General features: G+C 42.6%; 3 protein-coding genes across 7 annotated transcripts; 2 read left to right on the top strand and 1 right to left on the bottom strand.

The window, feature by feature from the left end:
* Window positions 1–4,595: 4,595 nt before the first annotated feature.
* On the top strand, window positions 4,596–7,847 carry ubl4a (ubiquitin like 4A). 2 transcript variants are annotated; one of them, XR_002876408.2, is made up of 5 exons: window positions 4,596–4,824; window positions 5,300–5,405; window positions 5,606–5,799; window positions 6,131–6,289; window positions 7,758–7,847. XR_002876408.2 is itself a non-coding variant. In XM_023978323.2 (4 exons), exons 1-4 carry the CDS (start codon window positions 4,777–4,779, stop codon window positions 6,236–6,238), a joined length of 456 nt encoding a protein of 151 aa, XP_023834091.1. In that variant the 5' UTR covers window positions 4,596–4,776; the 3' UTR covers window positions 6,239–6,805. The 2 variants fall into 2 exon arrangements, 1 of the variants encoding a protein (XP_023834091.1); XM_023978323.2 differs by lacking the exon at window positions 7,758–7,847 and having other exon boundaries at window positions 6,131–6,805.
* On the bottom strand, window positions 6,355–10,127 carry LOC111957488 (ras-related protein Rab-7a). Its single transcript, XM_023978322.2, has 6 exons — window positions 9,944–10,127; window positions 9,101–9,158; window positions 8,795–8,921; window positions 8,367–8,585; window positions 7,993–8,121; window positions 6,355–7,843 (listed from the first exon to the last, which is right to left on the bottom strand). Exons 2-6 carry the CDS (start codon window positions 9,151–9,153, stop codon window positions 7,754–7,756), a joined length of 618 nt encoding a protein of 205 aa, XP_023834090.1. The 5' UTR covers window positions 9,154–9,158; window positions 9,944–10,127; the 3' UTR covers window positions 6,355–7,753.
* Window positions 9,680–24,768, top strand: si:dkey-32e23.4 (dynamin-1-like protein). 4 transcript variants are annotated; one of them, XR_011474715.1, is made up of 19 exons: window positions 9,680–9,839; window positions 11,394–11,511; window positions 11,708–11,849; window positions 12,094–12,129; window positions 12,364–12,410; window positions 12,586–12,657; window positions 12,763–12,849; window positions 12,992–13,154; window positions 19,512–19,632; window positions 20,413–20,751; window positions 21,162–21,282; window positions 21,421–21,576; window positions 21,677–21,766; window positions 21,910–22,008; window positions 22,218–22,331; window positions 22,445–22,554; window positions 22,680–22,839; window positions 22,951–24,178; window positions 24,213–24,768. XR_011474715.1 is itself a non-coding variant. In XM_023978319.2 (18 exons), exons 2-18 carry the CDS (start codon window positions 11,410–11,412, stop codon window positions 23,005–23,007), a joined length of 2,016 nt encoding a protein of 671 aa, XP_023834087.1. In that variant the 5' UTR covers window positions 10,577–10,759; window positions 11,394–11,409; the 3' UTR covers window positions 23,008–24,768. The 4 variants fall into 4 exon arrangements, 1 of the variants encoding a protein (XP_023834087.1); XR_011474714.1 differs by lacking the exon at window positions 9,680–9,839 and adding an exon at window positions 10,577–10,759; XR_011474716.1 differs by lacking the exons at window positions 9,680–9,839; window positions 12,094–12,129 and adding an exon at window positions 10,577–10,759.
* Window positions 24,769–25,626: the final 858 nt, after the last annotated feature.

The raw sequence follows: 25,626 nt of genomic DNA on the forward strand, positions 1-25,626 counted from the left end.
GAGGCTGCAGTTGATTAAATAATAGGCATAGCATGCAACAAAATATGTAAAATTGATAGATTATGCATGCATTCAGCTATGCAACTTTAATTGCACATTGCACAAAATTATAAATCACAGAGCAATCGGGATTAAACACTGTTAAAATTTTTGAAAAGGGGATAATGTTCGCTAACTTCACTAGGTAGGCCTACATTGGAGAAAAAGTACATTACGTTTACTTACCACTATGTTTAGCCAACTGTACAAAGTTTCTACTGGTAGCTTGCAAAGTAAACATTAGCTAACAGTAGCCTACATCACCAAATGCATGGTTCTGCTGCTTTACCCTGCTGCCTGGTCTGAGAACATGTTGTATTATTCTGTAGATAAATCTGAGACACTCCATTTAGTATGACATGTAATGTATTGTATGGTATATATTAATTTGTGAATGTCCATCACCCATTTCGTAAAATATGTTACGAATTTGCTAAATGTACTATATGTTACGAATTTGCTAAACAGACTATATATTATGAATTTGCAAAACATATGATATGTTATGAATTCTTTCTATGCTAGGGGTTAGTGTTAAGGAGTTATGTTTAAGTTTAGGAGTTAGGTTAAAGGGTTAAGGTTAGGGTTAGAGGACGGGTTAGCTAAAAGGGTTAAGGTTAGGGTTAGGGTTAGGGGAAGGAGAAGCTAACATGCTAAGTAGTTGCAAAGTAGCTAAAAAGTAGTAAGTAGTTGAAAAGTTGCTAATTGGCTAAAATACTAAAGTTGTCCGTGATGAGATTTGGACTCGCAAGACGTTCCTAGACATTCACGTTACTCGCTCGCCCGACCAAACACTACTTTCATTTTTGCCTAAGTAACCATCTGTCTTATGTAACCATACCAATCGTAACATATACTAATTTGGGGATCCCAGATTTACTTTTGCTATGTTAAGTCTAGTCTATCAGACCAGGCTGGATAGGTAGAGCCCACAAAGGATGGGAAATTAACCTAAACCACTCATTCTTGTCAGTTATAGTTCACTTTTATTTTATATCACTTAAATATCCAATTAATGGAGGCCAATATTGAGAGATATCATGAGGCTACCCTCACGTATCTGAAATTATATGATTAAATTATGTTTTCTAATCATTAGCATGCAGTTAATTACTTGCGGAATAACTCTGATGATAGAGCTAAATATACGCAATTGTTTCACATGGAATAATCGGAAATGTTTAGTTCTGACTATGCTCTTCAAGAGGTGGACAACAGTATATCACAACCAGATAGTTCACACGTATTTAACAATCCCTTGAAAACGCCAAGCAGTTGTCAATGGCTTTAACAGAGCTCGGGGTCTCCTTGCCCACCAGAAAGCAAATCAAATGCTCTGCTCCTTATTGTGATGTTTAACGACCTATAGGGTGCAATTTACAGTGTGCTTTGTAAACAACAAAGCACACTGTAATTGTTGTAAACAACAATGCAGAGTTAAAGGTAAAAAAAAAAATATATACAGTACCTAGGGCTGTGGCGGTCACGAAATTTCATCAGCCGGTGATTGTCAAGCAATTAACTGTCGGTCTCATGATAATTCACTGTTAATTAACATAAACACATTTAGCATCTCCTGACTTCCACACATAGCCTACTAGCCATTTTAAAAAGTCTAATAAATCCATGTAATGTAGCCTACACCTTCACAATAAATCTATTATTTATTTTCGACAGGTCTAAAGAAACATAATATGAATAACATTTCAGAAGAAAATAATACCATTCTCTGAGTTGTCCTTATGTTAGGCTTTGTTTTGGTGTGTCAGTGTAAGTATGTGTGATTGTGTGGAGTCCAGTGTGTGTGCATAGAAAGTGTCAATGCAGGTAGTCCAGGTAGCCATTTGATTAGCTATTTAACAGTCTTGTTTAGCAGTCTTATGGCTTGGGGGTAGAAGCTGTTCAGGATCCTGTTGGTTCCAGACTTGGTGCACTGGTACCGTTTGCCATGTGGTAGCAGAGAGAATAGTCTATGGCTTGGGTGGCTGGAGTCTTTGACAATTATGGGGGACTTCCTCTGACACTGCCTGATATAGAGGTCCTGGATGGCAGGGTGCTCGGCCCCAGTGATGTACTGGGCCATACTCACCACCCTGTAGTGCCAAGCAGTTGCCGTACCAAGCGGTGATGCAGCCAATCAAAAGGCTCTCAATGGTGCAGCTGTAGAACTGTTTGAGGCTCTGAGGGCCCAGCCTCCTGAGGGGGTAGAGGCGCTGTTGTGTCCTCTTCACAACTGTGTGGGTGTGTGGACCATGTAATTCCTTTGTGATGTCGACACCGAGGAACTTGAAGGACTCGACCCGCTCCAATACAGCCCCATCGATGTGGATGGGAGCATGCTCGCAACCTCCGTTTAGTTCATGATCAGCTCCTATGTCTTGCTGACGTTGAAGGAGAGGTTGTTGTCCTGGCACCACACTGCCAGGTCTCTGACCTCCTCCCTATAGGCTGCCTCACTGTCGTCGGTGATCAGTCCTACCACTGTCATGTCAGCAAACTTGATAATGGTGTTGGAGTCGTGTGCGGCTACACAGTCGTGAGTGAACAGGAAGTACAGGAGGGGACTAAGCACACAGCCCTGAGGGGCATCCGTGTTGATGATCAGATGTTGTTGCTTGGGGGAAGCCCTGTTGACAATCTTACGGCCCCTTTCGACAAATGTACTTTTGGGGGGAGGGGTGGGAACCTACTACTCACATGGTGCCATCTCCTGGTCGTTGTGCCCATGTGCCACCAGCTGTAATACACTGTGTTAAAGAAGTGTTATAAATGAATGTGAGCGTATTCCCAAAAACACATGGGTCCCGTAATGTCTGCAAAAACGAAACACTGCATTCTACAGTAGGAACCTCATACCAACGGTCAAGCATTGTGGTGGTAGTGTCATGGTTTATGGATGCATTGCTGCCTCAGGACCTAGACGACTTGCCGTCATCGAAGGAACCATGAATTCTGCTCTGTATCAGAGAATTCTAAAGGAGAATGTCAGGCCATCCGTCCATGAGCTTAAGTTGAAGCACAGCTGGGTCATGCAGCAAGGCCATGATCCAGAACACACAAGCCAGTCTACCTCAGAATGACCAGTTTATGCTCTAAAACCCACAAATGTTGCTGAGTTAAAGCTGTTATGCATGGAAGAGTAGGACAAAATTCCTCCACAGTGATGTGAGAGACTGATCACCAACTACAGAAAGCATTTGGTTGCAGTCATTGCAGCTAAAGGTGGCACAACCAGTTATCAAGTGTAAGGGGGCAATTACTTTTTCACACAGGGACATTGGATGTTGCATAACTTTATTTATTAAGTCAATTAAATAGGTATCACATTTTTGTTTTATTTGTTCACTCTGGTTCCCTTTATCTAATATCTAATCCAGACTGTATCACAACCGGCCGTGACAAACCAAATAACATTTTATTGGTCACATACACATGATTAGCAGATGTTTTTGTGAGTGTAGCGAAATGCTTGTGCTTCTAGTTCCGACAGTGCAGTAATATCTAACAATTACACAACAACTACCTAATACACACAAATCTAAAGGGATTGAATAAGAATATGTACATATAAATACATAGATGAGCGCTGACCGAGCGCAGCATAGGTGTCGTCCCCCCCCCCCCCCCACACACACACTGGGTCGTTCCAGCCCTCTCCCCCCATCCAGCCCTCTCCCCCCACCTCTCCCCCTGGATGTATTTGCGCCCCTTTAGGCTGTGGGCGAGGGTTGGACCCCTCTCTGGGTCGGCACCAGCCCCTTACGCATAGCCGCAGGAAGTAGTTTGGGGGTGAGAGTACTGCGATTATTGTCTTCAACGGGGGGCTTCTTTTTCATTTTTTTAAATATATATTTTCAGGGGGTGGTTCTGCAGCACCCTCAGCACCCCTACTTCCTACGGCTATGCCCTTTCGGCGCTCTCTGGATTTAGTGGCATCACATGGTGTCCCCGGCCGCGGGTCGGTCCCCCTCTCTGGGCATCGGCCCCTCTCTCCGAAACGCATGTAAACGCTCCCCAAAATAAACAAGTGCAAGCTGGGAGTAGCTATGATTCTCTTAAAGTAGCAGAACTATGTCATTAGAGATCTTTTCCCATTAACTTGTTTGGGCGGATTACTATGTGTCCGTGGTTAAACTGCTCTAAAACGTCCAGTGTAATTAGATATACTCTATCATGACAGCTTAATATTAAGGGTTGTTCTCCAAAAGTTTCTAAAACAGACAGGTGACCACAGAAATTAGCACTTGTAGGTAAAATCGTGGATGTCATGTCATCATATTACAATAAGCTATTGTGGAACTTCCTCTCTAAGGAATTTTTCTGAAGAATTTGATGAGCAAGTTCAAAACATTTCTAATGTTGTTACCTAATGTTATAAACAAATAATATGTTAATTTGTGTAATATGCTCTCCATATCAAAACAGCATGATAAAAACGTTTAAAACAATTGTAATATAATCATGCACAATTCTTGCAACTATAACTGCATCCACGAATTTGAGATCGTTTAGCTACATTTATCCAGGCCATAAATAGCGGGGATGCAGATTACTGCATCGACTGACCTGACTGGCCAATCCATATTCCACACAGCAGGGGGCAGCACGCGCATATTGAGTATTTAAAGCAGTGGGGAAGTAACTAGAACATGATTGCTGATAAGGTTTGGGCTGTTTGGAGAAACAACAAACCTGTTATCATAACGTTGAATTGTTTTCAATTACACAGTCAATAGAATGATTTTAACTATAAAACCACTTCAAGGGAAGGAGTGCAATGTACAGGTAAGCATTTATGAGCAAAAGGCAGACTGGAGCCGGTAGCTAGCTAACCTAGTTAGCTAGGTCAGCTAGCTGCTATTGCTGATTTCCAGCATCACGGGCTAGCATTTTAAAGGAAATGTCTATTTGTTGTAGCTAGCTATTGAGTATCTTGATGCAGAGGGTGTTCACAGCAGGTCTGTAACTTGATGATTTAGCTACAGGAAATGAAGCTGGCAACAAAAGCAGAGTTGTAGTTCTGCTTTTTTTCTTCTTCTAGTTTTCATGTTCGTAGCTTGAAGATAAAGCTCTGCGGTTCAGGGCGTTAGTCCTCTCAGTAGACCAGACCTAGGCCAGGGAAGATAATGTGTCTGCTGTAGATATGGTCAGCTTGTCAAGAGGAATAGTTCAGCAATATCAATGTGATTGTGCTGTCGCTATCTATTACATCAATACCGTCAAGAATATTAAATGTCAGTTTAATCTGTCACAATTTCAGGTCACAGAAGATGAAAAAGTCTCCATGGTGAAAGAACTAGTGTCGAAACGTCTGAACATACCTGCAAATCAGCAGCGATTGCTTTACAAGGGGAAAGCCCTTGCAGGTACCTACACAGGCCAACTACTGTAGTTAATCATACACAGCCTGGCATTGTCGAAGTACCCCAGTTGTGTATGAGGATGTCACATCACCGAATCTACCAAGTTACACATTGCCCTGCTGCATTCTTGAATATTCTTTATAACATTCATACCTGTACATCTATCACAAAGCCATACACATCTTTGTCCATTTTTGTTACAGATGAACACAGATTGAGCGATTATTCCATTGGGCCAGAGGCCAAGTTAAACTTGGTGGTTCGTCCAGCAGGGGAGAGGAGTGGGATGGCTAGCAGTAGCAGTGCGATCAACGGAGTGTGGCAGACTCTGTCCACTGTACTGGCGAAACACTTCAGCCCTGCAGATGCAGCTAAAGTCCAAGAACAGTTAATCAAGGTACATTATTTCCATTAACAAGAGTAGGCAGCTGTTGGTACATATCCATAGATCTTATCATACTTGCCAACAAAACACATTCAGGTCATGTACATTATTCTGATTTCGGAGTATAAGCTGCTTTGCATGCACACCCATTGAATCCCTTCAGTTTCTACACTACATCAATAATTACCAATTAAGTGTTTAAGAATATCCCTCCACATACTTTTGCTGAAGTACAGAATTCACTGAATGTTCTCACCTTTAGACTGCAGGTACTACTTTTGTACTGTATGAATGATTTTATCATTCTCAGGCTAGCTATTAACACTGCTTTCTCTTCCTAAAGGATTATGAACGTTCACTTCGGCAACTCAGTCTGGATGACATTGAGCGCCTGGCCGGGCGACTGCTTCACCCAGACAGTGAGGGCATGGACACATCGTACATGGATTGAAAACCTGCCTGTCTGACTTGACGGTATTCTGGCGATTCAGAGGAGCAGTGGGTAAATTTTAAAAGAGCAAGGCAGGGAAGATGGTGTTAATTGACTTTCATGCTAAGAATCCATGGTCGGCCTGATAAAGGTTTTATTGTACAGGGATAACATAAAAGGTTGACTATAGTGTAGCTGCAAAGCATTCAGATCACAGCCTGTCTTAATGATACTTTTCTTTGTTTTCTCCAGACATTCCTGTACAATTTAATAGGATATTTTCACTTGATCAAATCAGACTGAAACAAGAGCCAATACCTTTTGACTGTTGGTCTAAAATGATCACTGAGTAATTATGGAAGTTCTTATTTATAAGCAATGTGTTGTAAATGAATGATAGTTTACAGAAAACACACACTGTAAGGTTAGTTCTAGTTAATGTTGATCAGTGCAGTCATTGTATGATGTATATATTGTTTATACAAGCATTTAAAAAAATTGACTGTTTTCCCTAAATTTCAAGTACTCACTTGGTCTAGGCCTAGCATAATTTTTAACTGAATAAAGCACAATCTACCTCAAATAGTATTTAGTCATAATTGTACCTTTTTATTCAACTGTCAGGAAATTATATTTAACAATTTATATTAAGATATGTTCAACTTCTACTTACATCAACCTTAACAATTTTTATATAAAATTGATGAGGACGTTCATATAGTTGTATTTATATTATACAAAGGTAAAAATAAGAGGTCAGATTGTGTGTGTGAGAGAGATGCTGCCTTATCTATGATAGCAGGATGTGCTTTGGCCTGCAAATGTAACACCTTAAACTGGGAAAAGCTATTTCAACTCCCATCTGACAAGATGTCCAGTTTGGAACAAGACTTGATAACAGGAATTTGCCTCCGACTGCATATATTAGAAAGCACACTGCTGATCATATTGGAATTTCTTTGTTTCCTCTCTCCCCACAAACACACAGTCAAACTTGAGTCCCATTTGTACAATTTACATCATTTCAGATCAGCAGCTTAAAACTGTCTACCATTTCTTCATTGTTCATGCAAATATGCTGTACTTAGGTCTTCACCTTGAAGAGGAAATGCAATAGTAGTGCAGAGAAATGTGACACCAAGTTCTTTAAAGAGGAACCATTATAGTTGTGACTGCTATGACAAACACAGAGAGCTAGCACAGAGACCACAAGGAAATGGAAGGCACGTTGATAAGGGAGAATGCATCGGATGTCTCCCGGACATAACATACATTATTGCAGGACTGATGAGAGTATCAAAAACAAAATGTTTGACAAATACAAAGCCAGTTGTCTTGGTGAAAATACCGATGATGTAACTGATGTTTCAGTTCCTGCCACATGAACTTCAAAGAGAAAAACGGGGGGGGGGGATTTAGCATTTTTCGTCTGTGATCTTGCATATGTGAAGACATAAAATGGTAGGAATGTACATTATTGTAATCCCCCCTTCAATCAAACATCAATGTGTATATCTGTCATGTTTCCTCCCTTCCTCAGCAGCTGCAGCCATCACCAGAGGAGGCTGGTCTGTCATCCCTCAGTTTGATCTGATCTGGGAAGTCATAAGTCTCCACTTCTGACTCCTAACAATGAGGACAGGAAAACATGGCAGGTTAATGCCTTAAGTTCCAAAGTGAATACATTCTTGTATCTGCATCAATAAATTGTTCTTAAAGAGTGAAAGCTATGTCATGAGTTTAACATTATCCAAATTCAATCAGCATAGGCCTACCTGTTTGAGAGCATTTCGGCAAATAGTTTGAAAGGCTTGTTCAACATTGATGGCCTCCTTCGCACTTGTCTCGAAATATGGGATACTGCCCTTACTCGTACACCACGCCTGGGCTCGCTTGGTCGTCACCTGGTCAGTAATATAATATTCATATAAACAAATTACATCTCAAACAAACATTGGGGCTACACATGTATATAGTCTGGTTATTCATATTTTATTGTTAATATTTCTTTTTTGCACATTTTTCTTTTTAACTCTACATTTTGGGTAATTKATTAATTAAGCATTTCATGGTCAAATCTACACTGGTTGTATTCGACACGTGACAAATAACATTTAATTTGATGGCACAACTTCGCATATGTACAGACCTGCCTGTTCTCCAAGTCAATCTTGTTGCCGAGCACAACAAATGAGAAGTTCTCTGGGTCACGGGGGCTGGCTTGAATCAGGAACTCGTCTCGCCAGCTGTCAAGAGTCTTGAAGGTGTTTGGAGCAGTAACATCGTACACAAGGACACAACAGTCTGCACCTCGATAGAAAGCAACGCCCAATGACTGGAATCTCTCCTGCCCTGCAGTGTCCCAGATCTAGTAGAATGGATGACATTCATAACTGAACTCACCACTACATGCACTTCAATACATATCCAAAGGGACCATGTTACATAGAGAAAGGCTTGACTAAAATGTTTAGTTGAATACATTTCTATCAGGTTTAGACTTATGGTATTGGGACACAATACCGAGGAGAGGTTATGGAAGATGTGCATGGTCAAGGAAAGAGAAAAGTCTATTACCTGCATTGTCACAAGCCTGTCATCCACCATCACCTCTTTGGTAAGAAAGTCAGCACCGATTGTGGCCTTATACTGATTGCTGAACTTCTTATTCACATATTGGTTCATGAGAGAGGTCTTCCCAACTCTGTCAGCGTGGAGATAGAGGAGAGTGAGGAACAAACATAGGCTGGGACAAAATTAGATAAAATAATCTTTAGGCAGCTTTACCCAAAAATGAGTGGAACCCAATGTACATGAAGAATGTGATCTATGGGAAGGACAATTTGGAATGAACAGGTTTCACACTGCAAGTATTCTACTCACCCTGAGTCTCCAAGAATTATCACCTTGAGTAGAATCTTCTTCCGAGACATCATATTTGCTGATGAGAGAATAGGTAAGCAATTTCAGTGCATCAGTTAGGACTAGGACACTGTTACCACAGATGAACAATGTGCCAGATGTTATACCAGATGTATACATCTGAAGTATCTGGTTGGCGGTTCCACTCACTACCAAATATGGTGATGAGGGGAAGTTCAGTGGCCAGCAATGGCAGAAGATGGAGGGACATGCATTTTGTCAGACAAACTGCTAATTTTCTCATTGATGAAACATTTGATCTCAATAGAGTTTTCTGTTCCCAAAACTAGAATCTGTTATTAACATAGCGGACTACGTTTTGTAGACTTCAACAAATTTTCTAAAAATTGCTTTCTTTAGGAGTGCAAGGTCGAATTTAGTTATTGCACACCCGCAATTCGTAAAGTAGACGTTCCCTAACTGAAATATATGTTAGAAACCGCCAATAGGATCTCGCTAGCTCGTGCTTGGCGCTGCCACCTTGCTAGTCCACCCACTATGATACATTTGCTTCCATTGGAAATGACAGGCTGTGGACCATCTTGGGTTAGTTAGAAAAATCTTTGCTGTTATCAGTTATCAAAGCGGCATCAAGAAGTCAATGCAGGATGCTTGGGATCCGATGTGTGACGGGCTTTGACCATGAATCATGAATCATGATTTGACCATGAATCATGATTTACAGAAGAGACCAATCGTGGTAACCCAGATGTTTGCTAAATATTCCATTTCCACATGACCTGACATATTAGTTAGCTAACGTTGGCTAGTTGGCTAGCTTTTAGGGAAAATCAAATCGTTTACCTTTTACTCTGGCGTCAGACAGATGCAGAGAGAAAACTGTTGTTCTCTTGAATAATTCTCATTAACTAACTACTTTGATTAAAACTGGTAATGTCTAGACATACAACCCTCTGCTGTTTTTTATCTGAAGGTATGCAGCTTGTTCACGAGTCGGTCGGGGCAGGGTGCTGTGATTATCTGATCTGTAACAGACCTGGATTGGACTTTCCACTTAGCAAATTTGCGCAAGTCTTTTGCCCTGCTGACTCTCGTGAACACGCATTTACATATATATATATATATATATATATATATATATATATATATATATATATATATATATATATATATATATATATATATATATATATATATATATATATATATATATATATATATATATATAATCATGTATTTATGTATTATTCCATTGTTACCTCGAGGCAGATGCCCCAGGGGCAGAGTGGCCCACACTCATTGAATATGGTGCTTTTAAATGTTAGAGCATAAAGAAAAATGTGTGATGTCACTTGGAAAAAGAGGAGGGAGTTTCGTGTAGAGGGCGTTGTCAAAATTATGACAGACTCTATTTAAACCAATCAGCTAACCTTATAATATACGGAAAAACGTTGAATGACCAATCACCTCTTTCAAAAATAATAAAATAAATAAATCAATGACAGCCTTGAAAACAACCCGGTTTGTAGTCGCTAAAAATACAGATAACGCTAAATTGTGGATAGTACAGAACTTCCGTTACTGTAGCTAGCTGTCATTGCAGTATGAAGTGAGCACGGTCTTGTTGGATTGAGAGGAACATCTTCACCGTGTTATCCGGTAAGGAAACGACTAAAGCGTTAGCCACTTACCCTTTCCCTGCTTCCTCATCAGAGCACCTTGGCCTGAATCGGCTAAACTAGGAAGTCCAGCAGCATCTCCGTTTGTTCCCCTTCATAACAATGTAAAATGTAAAAAATAGCCAAATGTTGTATACCGAAAGACTTGACAATGCTAAATGTCTGGTTGTTTGCGAAATTAGTCCTAAATTTATTGCATGATAGGGGTCATAAGCAAGCTAGGTTAACTGGCTAGCTAGATAGGTCTGGGTAGCTTTGAATATAGTATATCTTGGACTTTAGCCACTAATCAGCGATCAACCCCAAATCAAACGATTCCAGTTTTGTCTCTCAGTAGGGCCTGAACAGTAGGGACTGAATCCATTCCCTTTCACATGACCACCCGCGGGCCGTATGTAATGTTGGTTATCATCACGAGAGTTAATGAATCACAACACCAAATACTACTGTTAAGCTATTGTGTAGTTTGTTTATTGCTTGCTAACGTTACACATTCTTATCCATCTGCAAGAGGTCTCTTGTTTTTGCCTTTTGTAGGCGATTAAGGAGACTCCTGTGTACTATATGTTTATAATCTCACCATTGCTTCTTTCACTTTATTTTGCCAACTGTAGTGTCCAGTCCTAAGAAATGGAGACTCTAATTCCCATCATCAATCGGCTCCAGGAAGTCTTCCTGACAGTGGGGGCAGAGATCATCCAGCTGCCTCAGATAGTGGTGGTTGGCTCGCAGGTCAGTACAGAATCAAAATGCAAGAATCAATGGTTGTTACCTGTTACATTGGGGAATCGTGTCATTGTTGAAATTAACATATCAATGTCCAGCAGTCTTTCCAGGGAGATGGAGGAAGTATAGATAATAGCAATGAATCATTCATGTAGCTAAGTGTTAGTCTTTCTAAAATTGATCTCCTCTTTTCCCATGACAGAGCAGCGGCAAGAGTTCTGTGTTGGAGAGCTTGGTTGGAAGGGATTTTCTGCCTCGGGGATCAGGCATAGTCACACGACGACCCCTAGTGTTGCAGCTGGTGAATGTGCCTCCATTGGCAGAGAGGAGACTGCAAGAAAATGGTATGCACTTGACACAGAAACAAAGATGTGATTGTCACTTTAAAAGCTGTCTCATGTTGCTTCTCGCAGATAAACTGTACACTGGACATACTGAAACAAATCAATGCCAGTGCAGTTGACATTTACTCAATGAATTTCAATATCTCGCATTCATGTAATTTCACTCATTGGATAAAGCCTAAGTGGTCTTTGGGATGTTCGCTCTTTTCTAACATATTTACCATCCCTTCTTCACCTTTCTCAGGAAATGGGGTAAAACAAAATGCAAACAGCTACCCAGGTCTTTACTTCCATAGTTTATCTGCATGGACCTGTTGCGTTGTCATTCATCTTAATATCCTCATCGTCTTTCATTTCCTCTGTCTAATCATCACATCAACTTACAAACTCTGTCCTTGTCATATTTTGTTTCCAAATATTTATAAACCCCATCAAAGTCTGTTTTTATGTGATACAAGTATTTCATTTCCATTTGCATATTATTTTACACTCAATCTTTTTATATTTTGTCAAGGGATCAAGGCTGATGAATGGGGCACGTTCCTTCATAGCAAGAACCAGGTATGTGGCACTATCTTTGCTTTGCACAAATCTATTTTGCTGTTTTGCACTGCACATTGAGTGTTTCATATTTGCAGTAGGGCCGAGAGACTTGGTACTGTATCTCTTAACGTCATGCTGCCAGGGATGTTGGTGAAGTCGATGTTTCAGTATCCCATCTCTGTTTGCATTATAGATTTTCACAGATTTCTTGGAGATTCGCAAGGAGATTGAAGAAGAGACTGAGCGTAGCTCAGGAGGCAACAAGGTATGTATGTATACATTGTAGATAAATTTGTCTTATCTCCAGTTTATGCATTATTGATTTACTTTTATCTGCTTCTTGCTCCATTTCCTCTCTTGTGGCATTTAGGGAATCAGCCCTGAGCCCATCTATTTGAAGATTTTCTCTCCTCATGTCCTCAATCTCACACTGGTTGATTTGCCAGGAATAACCAAGGTAAGCCCAACCAGTGTGTTAATCCCACTAACTTGAAAATGCACAACTATGATGTTCCTCATGGTAAAATTAATGCCATTACTCATTGAAAACAAATGTGTATATTTAATTGCAGTAATGTAGTTATTTCTTGTTGTACTAGGTTCCGGTTGGAGATCAGCCAGAGGACATAGAAGCTCAAGTCCAAGAGATGATCCTGTCCTTCATCTCCAACCCCAACTCCCTTATCCTCTCAGTGTCTCCTGCCAACTCTGACTTGGCCACCTCTGATGCCCTCAAACTGGCTCGCGAGGTCGACCCGGATGGTGAGGCATAGTGTACACTTGTGCTCCTTCATTTTTCACTGCATGTCTTTTCAGTGTGTACAGTGAATTCGGAAAGTATTCAGACATCTTGTCTTTTTCCACATTTTGTTATGTTACAGCTTTATTATAAAATGGATTTAAAAAAATAATACCTCATCAATCTACACACAATACCCCATAATGACAAAGCAAAAACAGGTTTTTAGAAATTTTAGCAGATTAAAAATTAAAACAGACACCTTATTTACATAAGTATTCAGAGCTTTTGCTATGAACCTCGAAATTGAGCTCAGGTGAATCCTGTTTCCATTGATCATCCTTGATGTTTCTACAACTTGGTTGGAGTTCACCTGTGGTAAATTCATTTGATTGGACATTATTTGGAAAGGCACACACCTGTCTATATAAGTTCCCACAGTTGACAGTGCAGGTCAGAGCAAAAACCAAACCATGAGGTAGAAGGAATTGTCCGTAGAGCTCCGAGACAGGATTGTGTCGATGCACAGATCTGGGGATGGGTACCAACACATTTCTGCAGCATTGAAGGTCTCCAAGAACACAGTGGCCTACATCATTCTTAAATGGAAGAAGTTTGGAACCACCAAGACTCTTCCTAGAGCTGGCTGCTTGGCCAAACTGATCAATCGGGGGCGAAGGGCCTTGGTCAGGGAGGTGACCAATAACCTGATGGTCAGTCTGACAGAGCTCTAGAGTTCCTCTGTGGAGATTGGTGAACCTTCCAGAAGGACAATCATCTCTGCAGCACTTTACCAAACAGGCCTTTATGGTAGAGTGGCAGACGAAAGCCACTCCTCAGTAAAAGGCAGATGACAGCCCGCTTGGAGTTTGCCAAAAGGCACCTAAAGGACACTCCGACCATGAGGAACAAGATTCTCTGGTCTGATGAAACCAAGATTCTCCTTGGCTTGAATGTGAAGCATCATGTCTGGAGGTAAACTGGCACCATCCCTACATTGAAGCAAGGGAAAGGGGGGATACCTAGTCAGTTGTCCAACTGAACTGAAATGTGTCTACCGCATTTAACCCAACACCTCTGAATCAGAGAGGTGCGGTGGTGGCATCATCATGCTGTGGGGATGTTTTTCAGCGGCAGGGACTGGGAGACTAGTCAGAATCGCGGGAAAGATGAACAGAGCAAAATACAGAGAGATCCTTGATGAAAACCTGCGTCAGAGCGCTCAGGACCTCAGACTGGGCGAAGGTTCACCTTCCAACAGGATACCGACCCTAAGCACACAGCCAAGACAAAAAACAAACAAAACAAAAAAATCACCTTTATTTAACCAGGTAGGCTATTTGAACAAGTTCTCATTTACAACTGCGACCTGGCCAAGATAAAGCAAAGCAGTGCGACACAAACAACAACACAGAGTTACACATGGAATAAACAAGAGTACAGTCAATAACACAATAGAAAAAAAGAAAGTCTATATACAGTGTGTGCAAATGGCAGGAGGTAAGGCAAAAAAATAGGCCATAGTAGCGAAATAATTACAATTTAGCAAATTAACACTGGAGTGATAGATGTGCAGATGATGATGTGCAAGTAGAAATACTGGTGTGCAAAAGAGCAGAAAAGTAAATAAAAACAATATGGGGATGAGGTAGGTAGATTGGATGGGCTATTTACAGATGGGATATGTACAGCTGCAGCGATCGGTTAGCTGCTCAGATAGCTGATGTTTAAAGTTAGCGCGGGGAATATAAGTCTCCAGCTTCAGTGATTTTTGCAATTCGTTCCAGGCATTGGCAGCAGAGAACTGGAAGGAAAGGCGGCCAAAGTAGGTGTTGGCTTTGGGGATGACAAGTGAGGTATACCTGCTGGAGCGCGTGCCATGGGTAGGTGTTGTTATCGTGAGCTGAGATAAGGCGGAGCACTAACCAGCATAGAGTTATGTGTGGCGGCGTGAGTAAAGGAGGCTTTGTTGCGAAATAGGAAGCCGATTTTATTTTGGATTGGAGATGTTTAATATGAGTCTGGAAGGAGAGTTTACTGTCTAGCCAGACACCTAGGTATTTGAAGTTGTCCACATATTCTAAGTCAGAACCGTATACAGAATAGTGTCGTCTGCGTAGAGGTGGATCAGGGAATCGCCTGCAGCAAAAACGACATCGTTGATATATACAGAGAAAAGAGTAGGCCCAAGAATTGAACCCTGTGGTACCCCCATAGAGACTGCCAGAGGTCTGGACAGCAGGTCCTCCGATTTGACACACTGAACTCTGTCTGAGAAGTAGATGGTGAACCAGGTGAGGCAGTCACTTGAGAAACCAAGGCTGTTGAGTCTGCCGAATACGGTGATTGACAGAGTTGCAAGTCTTGGCCAGGTCGATGACGGCTGCACAGTACTGTCTTTTATCGATGGCGGTTATGATATCGTTTAGTACCTTGAGCGTGGCTGAGGTGCACCCGTGACCAGCTCGGAAACCGGATTGCACAGCGGAGAAGGTACGGTGGGATTTGAAATGGTCAGTGATCTGTTTATTAACTTGGCTTTCGAAGACTTTAGAAAGGCAGGGCAGGATGGATATACGTCTATAACAGTTTGGGTCTAGAGTGTCTCCCCCTTTGAAGAGGGGGATGACCGCGGCAGCTTTCCAATTTTTAGGGATCTCGGACGATTTGAATGAGAGGTTGAACAGACTGGTAATAGGGGTTGCAACAATTGCGGCGGATCATTTTAGAAAGAGAGGGTCCAGGTTGTCTAGCCCAGCTGATTTGTACGGGTCCAGGTTTTGCAGCTTTTTCAGAACATCTGCTGTCTGGATTTGGGTGAAGGAGAAGATGGGGAGGCTTGGGCAAGTAGCTGTGGGGGGTGCGGAGCTGTTGGTCGGGGTTGGGGTAGCCAGGAGGAAAGCATGGCCAGCCGTAGAGAAATGCTTATTGAAATTTGCCATTTTCGTGGATTTATCAGTGGTGACAGTGTTACCTAGCCTCAGTGCAGTGGGCAGCTGGGAGAAGGTGCTCTTATTCTCCATCAAGGCGGTGGCCCGCTCCTGTAGGTTCATGCTCTACAACATCCGCAGAGTACGACCCTGCCTCACACAGGAAGCGGCGCAGGTCCTAATCCAGGCACTTGTCATCTCCCGTCTGGATTACTGCAACWCGCTGTTGGCTGGGCTCCCTGCCTGTGCCATTAAACCCCTACAACTCATCCAGAACGCCGCAGCCCGTCTGGTGTTCAACCTTCCCAAGTTCTCTCACGTCACCCCGCTCCTCCGCTCTCTCCACTGGCTTCCAGTTGAAGCTCGCATCCGCTACAAGACCATGGTGCTTGCCTACGGAGCTGTGAGGGGAACGGCACCTCAGTACCTCCAGGCTCTGATCAGGCCCTACACCCAAACAAGGGCACTGCGTTCATCCACCTCTGGCCTGCTCGCCTCCCTACCACTGAGGAAGTACAGTTCCCGCTCAGCCCAGTCAAAACTGTTCGCTGCTCTGGCCCCCCAATGGTTGGAACAAACTCCCTCACGACGCCAGGACAGCGGAGTCAATCACCACCTTCCGGAGACACCTGAAACCCCACCTCTTTAAGGAATACCTAGGATAGGATAAAGTAATCGTTCTCACCCCCCCCCCACCCCTTAAAAGATTTAGATGCACTATTGTAAAGTGGCTGTTCCACTGGATGTCATAAGGTGAATGCACCAATTTGTAAGTCGCTCTGAATAAGAGCGTCTGCTAAATGACTTAAATGTAAATGTAAATGGACTTTAGTGTCCCAAAACTTTTGGGAGTTACAGCTACAGGATGCAAATTTCTGTTTGAAAAAACTAGCCTTTGCTTTCCTGACTGACTGCGTGTATTGGTTCCTGACTTCCCTGAAAAGTTGCATATCGCGGTGACTATTCGATGCTAGTGCAGTCTGCCACAGGATGTTTTTGTGCTGGTCAAGGGCAGTCAGGTCTGAAGTGAACCAAGGGCTATATCTGTTTAGTGCAGTGGCTRCGGGACAAGTCTCTGAATGTCCTTTAGTGGCCCATTCGGAGCCCGGACTTGAACCTCATCGAAAATCTCTGGAGAGACCTGAAAATAGCTGTGCAGTGATGCTCCCCATTCAACCTGACTGAGCTTGAAAGAATCTGCGGAGAATAATGGGAGAAACTCCCTAAATACACGTGTGCCAAGCTTGTAGCGTCATACCCAAGAATACTCGAGGCTGTAATCACTGCCAAAGGTGCTTCAACAAAGTACTGAGTAAAGGATCTGAATGCTTATGTAAATGTGATATTTCCGTTTTTTTTTWTTTTTAATAAATTTGCAAACATTTCTAAACTTGTTTTTGCCTTGTGATTATGGTGTATTGTGTGTAGATTGAGAGGGGGAAAAAACAATTTAATCAATTTTAGAWTAAGGCTGTAATGTAACAAAATGTGGAAAAAGTCAAGGGATCTGAATACTTTCCGAGTGCACTGTATATATTTTTCAGGGTGTCCGCGGGTCCTTAAGTCTTACATTAATTTTATCTGATTTAAATGCCTTAGTTCCGTTTTCAAAGGTCTTAAAAGTGGACTACAGTGTTTCTATAATATTGTGTCTCTGCTTAATTGTTGCCAACATGGCAAGAAAGAAAAAAATAGAACATCAAATAATAGTCAAGGCACTTTCCAGAGCTTTCCAACCACATGTTCTCTTCCTTGTGTGAACATCATGTGCCAATGGGAGTTGGGCCATTGCCAGAGGAGAGCGGGAGAGGAAAGCGCATGGTAGCCTATACAATTTGATAGACAACACTAACTAGAGTTGGGACAATAAACCAAAAATTACAGACACCGACATTGCCCTCCCCTTACCGATGCAATTTGGCTTACATCTGTAATGTCAGTGATTAGGCTGCACAACGTTCCTGCAAATGTTTTGGTTCTAAAACCATTATTTATTCAACAGTAATGTGCATTAACCTGCGCCCTGCTATGAAAGTATCTGCCCTGTCCCTGTTTCGCTGCCTGTTCTCACTCCCTCTCCCACCTTTTGCGCACAGTGAAGGGAAAGATGCATACTACTTACTGACAGTTGAGAAACATTTCTAAATGTAACTGTGGGAAAGACAGTTTTTAAAACAACTGTTACTGTTGAACAAGAGCAGAGTCGCAGCTTTATGTGAGTAAGCAATCTAGCTAATGTTTGAGTTCCTACTTCCTCCGGTGGTAAAAAATGTAGCATAGCCTAGGGCAATATGCACTAAAAACATTCAGGCAAATTAATCTCGAGAGACCCAAAAAGACATTGATTATTTTGTCATGTTGCCCATCAATATATTCATTATGCATTTCCTGAACATGTTAGATGAAATAGTTAACTTCTTTCACGTCTTACTTGGCACTGTCAGTTCTAGAGCTCTGTTCTTAAGCTACCTTGCTCCCAAGTATAGCCATGTGATACCCGATTCACTGAAAGAGGGATTATTAAAAATGTTTTGGTGTTGTAGTCTTTTCTAGCATAACACCTCCAGGAGAGCTACTGGGTGTGTATACTTGTTCCAACCCCACTCTAACACACCAGATTTGATAAATCAACAGCTCAACAGGACCTTGTTAAGCTGACTCAGGTGTGTTTTGAGCAGTGCTGGATCAAAAGCCTGCTCACCCATTGCCCTAGCTCTCCAGATGGAGAGTGGACCACGTGTTTTATACAGTAACGGTTCTGTATATTTAAATTTTAAGACATTTTTTCACAGTGGTATCATTATGGTGTTGAGTATCATTATACTAAGCTGGTAGTGGTATTGAAGCCAAAATTCTAAACACTTAGAGTTGTGATCTAGCTGATGATTAGGTCATTGGGGTAGCCTAAACAAATGCAGATGGGCAACCCCATGCTTCAGCCATCTATAGCCTAGCCACTATGCTACTACATCCATCAGCCATCTATAGCCTAGCCACTATGCTACTACATCTGTTAGACTACAGGAGAATGCTCATTGCTAGAATAGCACACCTGCTTGATAATATGAGCCATGTAGGATATAGCCTTTGGTGAAAGAGCTAGACCTAATATTAGCAGCTGTGTGGCACAAGCAGATTTCAAATTTGTATTAATTTGCATTCCAAGTGGCATTAAAAAGGGTTTAAGTCTTAAATTCAACTTCATGGAACTTGCAGGTACCCTGTTTGTTCATCGATACAGATGTGTTAAATGTCAGTAAACATGGTCAATGTTACTTTTTAGGTTTGACCTCAACTTTTTAACATCAGTGATTGCTATATACACAAAACATTTTAGATTACATAATGAACTGTGCCATTCAAGTGCTGTTAGTTTGTGTGTGTGTGTGTAGAAAGAGCCATGGACAAAAGGGGTGTGTCTTTACCCAGCTGTGTCCATGTGTCTTGCAGGCCGCAGAACACTGCTGGTGATCAGTAAGCTGGACCTGATGGACGCAGGGACAGATGCTCTGGAGGTCTTGCTGGGTCGGGTCATTCCAGTGCGGCTCGGAATTGTGGGAGTGGTCAACAGGTTTGTCCATATGCCTACAACTTAGCTAACAGATTTACCTAATTCTTACTGGGTGATGTCACCTCGGTGCTTAAAATGATGAAGTCCCATAGCAGTGAAAGATGCTATACAAATATTAGGCCAATGTATCACATCTGATTGAGTATAAAGGATCTGAATCATTATGGTCGTTAAATTAACTCAAGTACCGTCAGAGACCTTTGTGCTATAAACAACGAATGTTCCAATGGCCCTGCTATTCACCAGATCAATTTGTTTGCATTTTTCAAACAAAGCTCTAATTTCTGAATGATTGTCTCCCTACTTTGAGATCGTTCTCACACATTCTGCTGAGATAATGTGTGCCATGTCTTACTCATGGGGCTCCAGCACAGGGCTGATGTATGAGTTATGAGTGATTTTTCGCCATGGGTACAGAATTGCAACACAAAAAAACATATCTGCCCCTCAGAGGCTGAAATGGTAAGTCATTTTCTGAAGTAATTTCACTGAGCAGAGACAATCTAGTTCAACCGACAGCTCACACTAGCAATCATAGCAACCGCCTTGGAAGGCTGTCTGAAGTCAGTAGGGACCTCAGCTTAGCACATTCCTCCAGAGTGCTAAAGATTAGTTTTAAGGAATCTGTACGGCTACAGTAACGTCCATTTCAAAAGTACTGCATCCTATTTGGGTGTATAATTTCCTGCTATGCTGGAGCTGGTGACCATCGGATCATGCAGAACCACTGTGGAGTATTCTGTAACTCCAGCTGTCATCCTCCATGTCTCTTCCTGCTAGGAGCCAGCATGACATCAACACCCAGAAGAGCATAGAGGACACGGCACGGGACGAGCAGGCCTTCCTCCAGCGCCACTACCCGTCTCTGGCCTCCCGCTGCGGCTCCCGCTACCTGGCTCGCACCCTGAGCCGCCTGCTCATGCACCACATCAGGGACTGCTTGCCGGAGCTGAAGAGGCGTGTGACGGTGTTGAGTGCCCAGTACCAGTCCCGGCTCAGCAGCTACGGCCAGCCTGTAGAGGACCACAGCGCCACCCTGCTACAGATCGTCACCAAGTTCGCCAGCGACTACTGCAACACCATCGAGGGCACCGCCACGCACATCCAGACATCTGAGCTGTGAGTAGTTCAACTGCTTTAGGCTCCTTTTTCCAGGCACCAATCATCTTTCAGTATTTTATATTGTATTGGAGCAACTCCTCATTGACCACCAAATATTTAGCAACCCCCTAGAAGGTGCACAGCGGACATTTTGTGACGGAAAACTTGGTTATTGTTCAGCTGAATGCATTTCACTTAGGCAGGCGTTTATTGTATTTCTTGGCCTCCTTGTAATTTTGTAGGTGTTCATGTATTGGCATTTCATATTTTCTGGGTTCATTTCAATAGCTCTTGTACCGCTCACTGATTTATTGATTTCCTCAAGCATGTGAAGCAAGTATTGACTCATTCTGGCTGACTGCATCTGATGTTGACAACCCTCGGACACAGCCACTGATACTGCTTCCTCTGTCCTCCTCTCCGGTAAGCTGTGGGGGGGCTCGGATCTGTTACATATTCCATGAGACCTTTGGCCGCACTCTTCAGTCTATTGACCCCCTGGGTGGCTTGACGGAGCTCGACATCCTCACTGCAATCCGCAATGCTACGGTAATAACCATCAGCTCCAATCGCATTGTCTGTGTGTAGGTTAAACAGACGTCTTTGAATAGTTTTCCATTGAAGCTAATGGCTGTAGAGAATCACATGAGTTATGTTAATAGAGGTGTGTGTTGTGCTGTGCTGCAGGGTCCGCGGCCGGCCCTCTTTGTACCTGAGATCTCCTTTGAGCTGCTGGTGAAGAGGCAGATCAAGCGTCTGGAGGAGCCCAGTCTGCGCTGTGTGGAGCTGGTCCACGAGGAGCTACAGAGGATCATCCAGCATTGCTCCTCCTACAGCACGCAGGTACGCTAGACACTGTACAACACATACTACAAAGCAAACCTGAACCAAATTGTAATAGAGGTGTCTCTGTATGTGTCCTGACATGCTGTGTGTTTGTCAGGAGCTCCTTCGGTTTCCCAAGCTGCACGACTCCATTGTGGAGGTGGTGACTAGTTTACTCAGGAAGCGCTTGCCCATTACTAATGACATGGTAAGACAGTTGTTTTTGTGATTTGACATTTTCAGTTATTTTTTTTTGTACAAAAATCCTGTGTAATTATTCTACAATTTAGTGCTATTGCTTACTGGCGGTCTGTCTGTTCGTGGATGATTCTGAGCACCAAACTGTTTCAGGTCCACAACTTGGTTCAAATTGAGCTTGCTTACATCAACACAAAGCACCCAGACTTTACCGATGCTGCTCAGGTCTCAGCATCTGTCAACAGTCAGCAGGTAATTCTGCCTCAACTCAAAGCACATGCTCTGCTTTCATGCATATAGATGAGCCTAATGTTGACCAGAGGGTTCTAGAGTCTGATGCTGTCTTCTCATACCAGTATGGACATCACACCTTTGAGGAATTCCAATAAGCCAGTTGTGACTTTAACACCGATACCAGAACAACTAAATTGAATTGACCCCCCCCATTTCACCTCTTTTAGGGCCTGCAGGATGGAGATAAATGCTGGATGAATGAGAAGGTGGCTGAGGAGAAGGCACCAGTGGCAGGTTTCAGCAGCCCTGTTAAGGGCCAGGCCATCAACCTCCTGGACACAGTGAGTAGTGGAATCAGCAGTCAGAACTGACCCAGCGCTACCCTGTAGAGCAGCACTGTATCTGATTCGGTCTGTGACAGATTGTAACATCTGACCCCTGCTCTGTTTGCCAGGCGGTGCCGGTGTCCCGAAAGCTGAGTTCCCGGGAGCAAAGAGACTGTGAGGTCATTCAACGCCTCATCAAATGCTACTTCCTCATCGTCCGCAAGAGCATTCAGGACAGGTCAGAGACTGGCGCTCCAGGGCATCTAGGGGTGTTATTATTTGGGTATCCAGTTAGTGGTGAGGGTATCCAGTTGAGCCTTCTCTGGCCTAGCTAACTGTGTGTCTTGTGACGTGTGTCTGCAGTGTGCCCAAGACGGTGATGCACTTCCTGGTGAACTTTGTGAAGGAGCGTCTGCAGAGTGAGCTGGTGGGCCAGCTGTACAAACAGAACCTGCTGCAGGGGCTGCTCATCGAGTCCCAAGACACAGCACAACAGAGGACAGAGGTGGCCCAGATGCTGGAGGTACTGTACAAGTATTACTAGTACCCCTAATTACTCTCATGCACGTTGTGTTGTACTTTCTGTTTCTCCCTTTTTAACACCAGTATCCTTCTCTCTCTCTCTTCACTTCAGGCTCTCCAAAAAGCCAGCAACATCATCTCAGAGATCCGGGAGACACACCTGTGGTAGCCCAATGCAACTGACCGTTCCTGTGTGTGTGTGTGTGTGTGTGTGTGTGTGTGTGTGTTATGGTAATGTATGGCAATGCCACTGAGCTCATACTGTCCATTAAACATCCAGCTGTCCTTTTTGTTTGTCCAGGATTTGGTCTATTGTGTCTCACTGAATATAGTGATGAGACCAACACACTCAGGCAGAGCTGGTCCATTGTGTTGAGATGTCTTTAATGTGAAAGAGAACCATGATCAAAAACAATTTTGTTTTTGTTGCAACAATCGTCTGTCTAAATGTCTGTCTTGCCTTTTGGTTGTCAATGTGTTGTATATCATGTGGAGTATTACATTGTTTTCCTGAGTCTTTCTTGCATCTGATCATGACACAGGTTGTGCTGCTGCATTTGTTTCCATTGATTAGGTATCTATTTGTGAAAGGGTGATCTCAAACCATGACTGCTTGATACGCATGTAACAGTTTCTGAACGTATGTAGAGTAAGTATAATCAGTCAGTATCAGGTTTCCCCTTGTTTTAAGCAACGTTATGTAAAGTTGAACAGAGGGTGACAACCCAACCTGAGGTTGAACAGTGGGCATTGTCTGCAATGTAATGTTGAAATATGATCCTGGTCTTCAGGGATGCTGCAGAGGTTTGGTTTGACCTGATCTACAGTGCGGCTGGGTATAGTAGTTGTACCCTAGAGCAGACGTATGTTCTTTACGTGTGTCGCATTTATGTATCGTTCCAGGTGTACGGTTGCACTGTTTGTGCATATTTAATCCTATAACAAAGTTGTACGTTCACAACAGAGTACAGTGTTCCTTTTCTCTGTATGAAGTTTCTAGTCAGACTCTTATTTCGCATGTTGTTGGATAACTGAAACCACATTTATGAATAGCACCCACAAAGAGTTGAATAGGTGTGTGTGTATATAGATATTGTATAGCTAGCTTGTCAGGAGATGCAGAATAGTTGGTTTGAGGGCCAGGGGTATAGCGATTCATTGTAGAAAGGTACTTAGCCAACGGAAAGTTAAAATAATTTTCAAAATCTCAGAATGCATTGAAATATTGTACCCCAGTTACACACCACCCCCCCCCCCCCTAAATTAACCCCTTTATGGCGTGTGCCTCAGAGAGAGGGGGCTGTTGCTGGGGTGCCACCTCTTCTGAAGACTATCCCTAGGCCTGCTTCTACCCAGATGACAGGGATGTTGGAGGTGTAAGAGACCAACATTGTTTCTGATTTGAACTTGTGCATGCAGCTGTAATTATATTCTCATTTTGTTGATGTAGTTCCCCAAGGGAAGTATGCCCTGCAGCCTTTTATTTGTGATTCAGTACCAATTGCGTGCCGTTAGTGTATCTTACATTTAGAATTAGATTCTAAAGTTTCTCAAATAATTTATAGCGTAAGTGTGCATCGGTTTTTGTATGTCATGGAAATGTTCCCAAAGGATGATGAGCATTATTCAGAAAGACTAGCCTTAAAGGAACAGGTACCAAGCACCATCTAGCAGAAACACTGACTTCTATGTGATCAAGGAGAGCACGGTGTCTAGTCTGTCTTTCTGAAAGGACTGTGTGTGTGTACGTATGTGTGAATGTCTTTAAGTTTTTCTATCTGAATGAGACTGTGTTTTCTATTTAAATGTATATCTTACATCTTTACATACTGCCTGGAAGTGCTTGACTGCCAATATTTGTGATACATGTAAGTTGATAGAATAATATCTGTTCAGATGGGAGGGACTCATTAAACTCTTAACAACAACAGTCTGGCCTCTGTGAGATTGCTTTGCAGGATGTCCTTTATAATTGATATGATCTGTAAAGTCATGATAAGATCTGCAGAAATGTACCATTCAGTCCTGCAGATGGCTATGACTCACAGCAGTCTGGTATCTATCGCCATTGTCCTCTATTCATACTAAGCAGGTGAGCTGAAATCACTAGATATGTAGGATTATTCTGAGGTAAGATTGGATCCTTCTTGAAAAAGACAATGACAAAGTGGCCTGCATGTTGCAGAGACCGATTGACTTGCACTTACACGCCTGGCCCTGTCTGCAACCTCATTTTCCCTGCCTATCACGTGCAACAACACCCGTTGTAATTGAGAAAACCAGCAGGACTCTAAATGTCAGCCTTATCTAAAATACTGCAGTTTAGCAATGATGGATTGGCTGTCTTCTGGTGCAGGTGCATGCGTGTGTATAAACACACTGAACAAAAATATAAATGCAACATGTAAAGTGTTGGTCCCATGTTTTGAGCTGAAATATAAGATCCCAGAAATGTTCCATACACAAAAAGCTTTTCTCTTAAATGCTGTGCACAAATGTGTTTACGTTCCTGTTAGTGAGTATTTCTCCTTTGTCAAGATAGTCCATCCACCTGACAGGTATGGCATATTAAGAAGATGATTAAACCTGCATGATCATTACACAGTTTCACCTTGTGCTGAGGGCAATAAAAGGCCACTCTAAAATGTGCAGTTTTGTCAAACAACACAATGCCACTGATGTCTCAAGTTTGCAGGAACATCCACCAGTGCTGTTGCCTGGGAATTGAATGTTTATGGGGGTATGAAATTGAGTGCTTGCACAACCAAAGAATTTCTGCACAAACTGT

The sequence above is a fragment of the Salvelinus sp. IW2-2015 genome, linkage group LG33 (genome assembly GCF_002910315.2).
Source record: "Salvelinus sp. IW2-2015 linkage group LG33, ASM291031v2, whole genome shotgun sequence".
Taxonomy (NCBI): Eukaryota; Metazoa; Chordata; class Actinopteri; order Salmoniformes; family Salmonidae; genus Salvelinus; species Salvelinus sp. IW2-2015.